At 37.0% G+C, this 8,148-nt stretch overlaps 1 protein-coding gene across 1 annotated transcript; it reads left to right on the top strand.

Moving 5' to 3' along the window:
* Positions 1-6,157: 6,157 nt before the first annotated feature.
* Positions 6,158-7,090, top strand: LOC126079970 (olfactory receptor 51L1-like). Its single transcript, XM_049891312.1, has one exon. The coding sequence runs from the start codon at positions 6,158-6,160 to the stop codon at positions 7,088-7,090; it is 933 nt and encodes a 310-aa protein (XP_049747269.1).
* Positions 7,091-8,148: the final 1,058 nt, after the last annotated feature.

Here is an 8,148-nt window from a genome sequence, read left to right as displayed (position 1 = left end):
GCCAATAGATGTATCTTAAATGTTGGCTGGCAAGCTTTTATGACCCCAGGCACTACTCACTAAAGTGGAATGTAGAACAGTCTCTTTATTAACTATGTCCTGCCAATTTACCTAGACGTCCCCTGAAACAGTGGCTCCCAGTCCCCAGCCCCAGCTACTAAGTGCCTCAAAGTGTTTGTGTCTAGGAAATGTCTATGCTTTTGCTTTGGTCCAGTTGTGCTGACTTCCCCTGTATTGTGTTGTCCTCTACCTTCACCACAGTTGACACTTGTCTACTATCTAAGTAATGAGTTCCCCCCTCTCTTTCCCCACCCTCATAACCATCAAAGAATGTTTTTGTGTGTGCTCGTATGCTGTGTAAATCTTTTCTTGAGTTCTTAGAGTAGTAGTCTTGTATAACATTTGTCCTTTTATAACTCACTTTTATTTCACTCAGCGTAATGCCCTCCAGATTCATCCATGTTGTGAGATGTTTCACAGATTCATCATTGTTCTTTATCTTTGCATGGTATTTCATTGTGTGTACGAACCATACTTTGTTTATCCACTCATCTGTTGATAGGCATTTAGGTTGTTACCATCTTTTTACTATTATGAATAGTCCTGCAATGAACATGGATGTGCATATGTATATTAGCGTGATGGCTCTTATTTCACTAGAATATGTTCCTAGGAGTGAGATTGCTGGATTGTATGATATTCCTATTTCTACCTTTTTAGGGAAGCTCCATATCATTTTCCAAATTGGTTGTACCATTTTACTTCTCCACCAACAGTGCATAAGAGGTCTAATCTCCCCAAAACCTCTCCAACAATTGTTATTTTCTGTTTTTTTTTTTAAGTTAGAGCCAGTAATGTCACCAATGTGAGATGTTATCTCATAGTAGTTTTGATGTGCTTTTCTGTAATGGCTAATGGTTGCGAGCATTTCCTCATGTGTCTGTTGGCCACCCAAGTGTCTTCTTTGGTGAACTGTATGTTTATATCCTTTGCTCATTTTTTAACTGTATTATTTTCCTTTTTGTTATTGAGGTGTTTAAGTATGTTGTAGATTATAGAGATAAGACCCTTGTTAAATATGTCATGGAATGATGTCAAATGTCACAAATCTGAAGCTCCCACTTGGCTACTGCAGGTGAAAATGGGCTTCAGGTGGATGCCCTGCCTGTTTTGTCCTAATGAGGGCATGCTGTGTGGGGTCAGCCTGCAAGGCACTGGTGTGGGTGTTCAGCAGGGGTGAAGGGTGCTGGAAGTCCAAGGACCTACTACATCAGTAGCTGGGCAAAGGAGCAGATGCCTCCAGACCAGGCCTGGAATTCCAGGCTTAGGGGGTGTGGCAGTGCTGAATGCCACTTGACTGGTGAAGGGGTAGGGAGGGGGATGGATGAGGAGAAGGGAGTGCTCCTCTGTGGTGGACCTCTGATGGGGAAAGGTTATAATGTGCACACAATGGTTTGGGAACTTGCACTTAACTTTCATAGGTCTGGTGTCACTCCTGTTTGGTTCTGGAGGTACACACAGACTCTCTGCAGCTTGGGTGCAACAGATGGAGTGGGGTTCAGCTTGGGGTGTCACTACTCGGCTTAACCTATGTGTCCTGTGCTGACTCATCTAGAAGGATGCTGGGGATCCCCTCTCTGTAATCTGTTTCCACTGTTTGTGAATTGTCTCCCATCCACCTGCCACTCAGTCTGATTCTTCAGCTTTGTCTTTGGGTCCCTAGATTGCAATATATATATATATATATATATATATATATATATATATATATATATATATGATTCTTTTTTTTTTTTGATGGGGGGGTTGTCGTTGTAAGAAGCACAGCACGAAGCATCTGACTATTCCACCATGGCCTCACCCATGTTTTTTATAAAAACATTTATTATTTTGAAAATATACTTAACAAAAAATGCAATTTCAAAAATTTCTACATAAACAATTCAGTAACAATTAAATTCTTCAGGTTATACAAGGATTCTCACTATCCTTTTCTAAATCATTCTGACACCATTAACATAAACTCAGTGTTCCCTAAACAAAAACTCCCACTTTCAAGATCCACATTAAGAATCTTGCCATTAATTTTAGCTGTATACATTTACATTTATTGTTTCTTTGGTACTGTCTATAGTAATTAATTATGGAGCCAAATTTTTTTCTAAATTAATACAAAAATGCTGAGGTTATCATCAACCATCTCCTGCAAAACTATGCGTATCTCAGAGATAGAACAGTTTTATTTCTCCACGGCCTTTCTTTCCTTTATAGAATCATATAAACATTCCTCCTGTCTACCACCAAATGCAGATGCACTGAAAAAACAGACTGAAAAGCTTAACAACCCAAGAAAAATTTTGCTAATGCCTTCTAAAATTGATGAAATACTGTAATGAAGACAAGCCTATATATATAATAAATAATATGCATAATATTTGAAACTAATTACACAAAATATTCTCATAGTGATACAGGTTGAGATCCTACTTTGAGGAGAAAAATAGTGGAAAAATGGTTCAAAATAATATTGCTTTATGCCTCATAAAAAAGTAGAAAAATAGCCACATTAGTTTTAGTGACTACCAGAGGGTCACACAGGTAGAAAAACAATTAAAATACAGTTTACAAAGTGGTGGACCCTGGGGAACCACTCAGTAGTATTGGCTCAGCAGGTACTCTTCTCACAGAAAAATCTCAGGAGAATTTAGAGACAGGCTGGTAAACATACACATACATGAACAGATATATAACTACTTGATCCCAGACACAATTTTAGGAACATGTCTTTATGCCTATGGTCCAGAAGTGCTTACTTACTATATATGGTGGGAAAGAAGCTGATTCCTTTATTCTCAAAGGAAACCCCAGGAAAAGCATGGGTTTAGAAGGTAATTTTTATCACTAGACTTTATTTCTGCTCCAAAATTTAGTTATATAAATAATTAAACCAAGGGTCTTGGGGGTTATATTTTCTCAAGGCCTTTGGCTCACTGTCCTCATTCTAAAGATGTAAATTCCCCTCTGATTCAGCAGGTTTCCAGAAAAGAGCAATGGATGCGCAATGTTCAATGCGAGCAATGGATTCTCACTAAATTTGTCTGGAATATCATGCCATTATTATGGAATGAATTCTTAGGATTTTACTTTATAAAATATATGTCCCTCAAATTTCACCTTGTTGTTTCTGCTGCCAGCAACCATGGATTCAGACAATCTATTTGGTGTTTAAATATAGCAAAGAAACTTGTGAGGTTCTCAACTAAGAAATATTTTTGATAATCAATATTTCTGACAATATTCTATGTACCAGGCTTGGTTTTAAATACTTACTATGAATTACCTTATCTACTCCTCACAGCACCCCTATTCATTAGATATTATTACTGTTATTATCATTACCCACAATATATATGCCTAAACTTAGGCCTGAATATATTAAGTATATTGCTGAAGGTCAAACAACCGTGGCGTAGTGGTTAAGTGCTATGGCTGCTAACCAAAGGGTTGGCAGTTCAAATCCACCAGGCATTCCTTGGAAACTCTATGGGGCAGTTCTACTCTGTCCTACAGGGTCGCTATGAGTCACAATCAACTCGACGGCACTGGGTTTTTTTTTTGGTTTTGGCTTTTCATTTTCATGCAATAACATAGCTAACTAAGGAGTCAAACCCCCCTACGGCAAAATTCAGGGATTTCACACTTAATTCTCAGTCTTACTAGTGTGTAGCTGTTTCTGGGGAAGTCACTTTACATTCTAAGCTCAACTTCTCACCTACAAAATAAGGGAAAACTAGAATTTTTTTTTTTTTGCATACAGTTTTAATAAGTTTTATGTAAATGTTCTCGTAAAGTGCTATACTTCTTTATGTATAGTATTATCCCGTTAATTACATGTTAGCTGTTATTGTAAATACTGCTTCCTTGAGACAGGTAAAGAACCTTATTGTGCGTAGCGAAATGCTCCCTTGCAATCTATTCTCCACATCGCACTTAGAATCATCTTATAAAAATATGAATGTAACAGAGCCATTGCCCATACCCAAACACACACACACTCACAAACACATAGACACTCAAAATTATTGCCCGAATATTCGTTTCGTTATTTGGAATTATATAAAATATTCTTAAAATTGTTCACTTCTCAAACTTATTCTGTGCTACCCCTCAAGTTAAGCCTTTCTCCACATATGAAATCTGTTCCCCAAATTATTAGAGATTACAAACTGTGATATCCTCTCTTTTAAGCATACATTTCTCCCTTTCATGTATACTCCTGTCCCACAACAAAACTTTGTGGGCATTTCCTACTTACTCCTGTATATTAGCCTAAATTGGATGTTGGCTTAATACTACCTCCTAGGGAGCATTCCCTGACACACAGTACATGTGCTTCCATTACAATGACATTTATAGGAATTTGTAAAAAAAAAAAAATTTTTTTTTTTTTTGTTCCAGTTTACATTTTGAATAGAAAAGGCAGTATCCACACTGTCCATAGACCGCTGCTTCGTAGGCATGTAGTAATTTCAAATATATATAGATATATATTTGTTATAAAAAATAAATTTAAAAATTTTAACTAATAACTCCTCATTGGAAAGGTCTTTTAAAAATCACTCATATAATCCTACATTCTTTACAATTTTTTAATTAAAAAAAATTAAACTAAATTTCAGAGAGCTGAGCAATTTAACCAAAATCACATAGCTAGTGCCAGAGGCAGAAATAGGATATGGATTTCCTGAACTCTTGCCTTGTTTTAGCCCCTGGGTGAAGCAAATGGTTAACTTATGCTCAGCCACTAACTGAAAATTTGAATATTCTAATTCACAGAGAAGTTATTTGGAAGAAAGTTCTGACAATAAACTTACAAAAAATTAGCCACTGAAAATCCTACGGAGCATAGTTCTACTCTGACACACATGGGGTCACCATTTTAATGTAAAATGCCCCAGGAATTGTGAATAGGAAGAGGCAGATGTTAATCTAGTTTAATCAGAATAGTTGTCGCAGTCCTCTCTGCATGGATGTTGTTGTTCTGGTGTTGGTTCGGTTCTGACTCATGGCTACTCTATGTAAAACAGAAGAAACATGCCTGGTCCTGCGCCATCCTCACAACTGTTGCTATGTTTGAGCCCATTGTTACAGCCACCAAGTCAGCCATCTTCTTGAGAGTCTCCCTTTTTTTTCACTGACCCTCTACTTTACCAAGAATGTTAGCCTTCTACAGGGACTGATCCCTTCCGATAATATGTGCAAAGGATATGAGACAAAGTCTTTCCATCCTCGTTTATAAGGAGCATTCTGGCTGTACTTCTTCCAAGATACAATTGTTTGTTTTTCTGGTAGTTTGTGGAATATTCAATATTCTTTACCAATACTATAATTCAAAGGCATCAATTCCTCTTCAGTCTTTCTTATTCATTGTCCAGCTTTCGCATGTATATGAAGCAATTGAAAATATCATGGTTTGTGTCAGCTGCACATTAGTCCTCAAAGTAACATCCAAAGAGACCTTTTGCAACAGATTTGCCCAATGCCATATGTCATTTGATTTCTTAACTATTACTTCCATGCACATTGCATGGACAGGGATCCTTTATGGATGGTATTTACATCTTCACTTTGTTTTTATTGCTCTATTTTCTTAACGCCCATGAAGAAAGATAATACAAACTAAGAATAAAAGAGAGGTTTTTCTACTCCCTGACTATTCCCTGAGTCTTTAATTTGCCAAATTGGTATTAAGTTGTCCTCTCAGGACACATAATCATGTTTTATATTAAAAAACTATGCAGATATTCTCTCTACACATGATATATCATGTCTTAAATAAATTAGTCATATATGATGAAATCAAACAGTTAAATTAATTTGTTTTATAAATTTGTTGTATTAAAGTTAACTAGTGCCTCCAATAGTGTGCTGATTTTATGTAGTACCTAAGGAAAAGCTCATGATATAGACTCATTCATTACAAAGGATAATGGTGACCATGTGCTAATTCAGACTCTATCACTTTAGGAAGAAGCAACTATTGACCTTTGTACTCCAAATTATTCGCTGGAAATGAAAAAGATGATGATAGGCTAATTGGGACCCCCCTACCATGAAGAAAAGTGAATATTGACCTCTTTACTATAAATTAGACATCATGATCCTTTTCAACAGTAGCACCTACAGACCCTTTCTTCTAACTGGTTTCCCTGGCCTGGAGGCCTCCCATCCAATGACCTCCATTTTGTTTTATGCCCTGTACCTAATTGCCCTTCTGGGTAACAGTATAATCTTAGTGGTTATCTGGGTGGAACCATCACTTCATGCACCCATGTACTTTTTTCTCTCCATGCTGGCTGCTAGTGACCTGGGGCTCTGTGCTTCCACTCTGCCTACTCTACTCAAGCTTTTCTGGTTCAATGTCCCTGAAATAGAGTTTGATGCCTGCCTTACCCAGATGTTCTTCATCCACGTTTTCTCCCTAATGGAATCAGGCATCCTACTGGCCATGGCCTTTGACTGCTTTGTGGCCATCTCCAACCCACTCAGGTACACTACTATTTTGACTGATGTCACCATTGTCAAGATAGGCATGGGGCTTTCGATAAGGGCTATGGCTGTCATCTTCCCAGCACCTTTTCTCCTTAAGCAGCTGAAGTTTTGTAAGACCAATGAGCTGTCCTACTCTTACTGTCTTCACCCTGATATAATCAAGCTTTCCTGTTCTGACCACCACATCAATAGCATCTATGGCCTCATTATCATTCTCATCACCTTTGGATTGGACTCTTTGTTCATTCTCCTCTCTTATTTGAAGATCCTGATCATTGTGCTAGGCATTGCCTCTCAGGAAGAACAATTCAAGGCCCTCAACACTTGTGTCTCCCACATCTGTGCTGTGTTGCTGGTCCATGTTCCTATGCTGGGAGTTTCCATTATCCATCGTTTTGGGAAGCATGTTCCAGCTGTGGTGCATATTATCATGGGCTGTGTGTACTTATTAGTCCCTCCTGTTCTCAACCCTGTTGTATACTGCATTAAGACCCAGGAGATAAGTACCCATATTCTGGGAAAGCTACTGAAAATATAGCAGAGAAAACTTTAGTGTCATTGCATATTTTTGAAAGAATGCCTATGAAATTAACTTCTACTTTGGGTGAAATATACATATATATGTATGTAACACTGGGAAGTATTTCTATGTTCATAATTCCAATACACATATTTATCTCCCTCATTATTCTGGGAGTTCATGAACATAGCAACAATATACTGTGACCTTTCTTTTGCCTGAGTAACTCAACTAAAATAGATGACTAATAATTTAACAAAGGATTACTTCTTACTAATCTATGTATTCAGAAAGGCACCAATATTCATAAAGTTCAGAGAACAAGGTAAAAAAACAAAAACAAAACTATAAAACAGGTTAAAATTGAAGGCCAGCTGGGGAATTGGAATGCCAAGTTGTAGTCTTTGGCTTGTGTTTGTATTTTCTTGATCAACATGAATAAAAGTACACTGTTTACTCTGATTGTCCACTGGAGAGTTTTTCCAAAGAATATTTGTTAGGGGGAAGATATTTATTTTTATTAATACAGCACCTACTATAGTTATGTTTTTCATCCTTAAAGTTATTAAAATAACTTAAAGAAAAAATAGTAGTAATAATTTATGTCAGTTAATTTTGAAGCATGTCCAGATTAATATGACAGAGGAGATAATTTATGAGCCAGGAAATAAGCTTCTTAGAGGTTGTGCAGTGCCCCATATTCCTCACACTGACATTTTGCTAGTTGACAAAGACTTTCTTAGATAGATCCACTTAGAAAAAAATACCAAAACCTCCCACAACATATGTTTACAAATCTTACATAGTGTCCTGCACATGCTTAGGAAGTTCATATTATATCTAAATGCTTGTATGGTAAAGAAGGTCTTATAGATGTAATTCATTACTTCTTCTGTGCTTCTAAAAAATCTAGAGTTTGCCTACCTCACCCTCAGTATAGACACTTGAGGAAACAGTGGACTTTTTCTGCCATTGTTGCTTTTAGTTATTCATTAATCATTTTTAATTTTAGTACCATTCCAGAAGTCTCAATTTTTGGAACTCAGTGCATTTATCTTACCTGAAAAACACTTTAT

The sequence above is a fragment of the Elephas maximus genome, chromosome 7, assembly GCF_024166365.1.
Source record: "Elephas maximus indicus isolate mEleMax1 chromosome 7, mEleMax1 primary haplotype, whole genome shotgun sequence".
Lineage (NCBI taxonomy): Eukaryota > Metazoa > Chordata > Mammalia > Proboscidea > Elephantidae > Elephas > Elephas maximus.
Note: the sequence above shows the minus strand (reverse complement) of the source record. Positions and strands in the feature narration are given on the sequence as shown.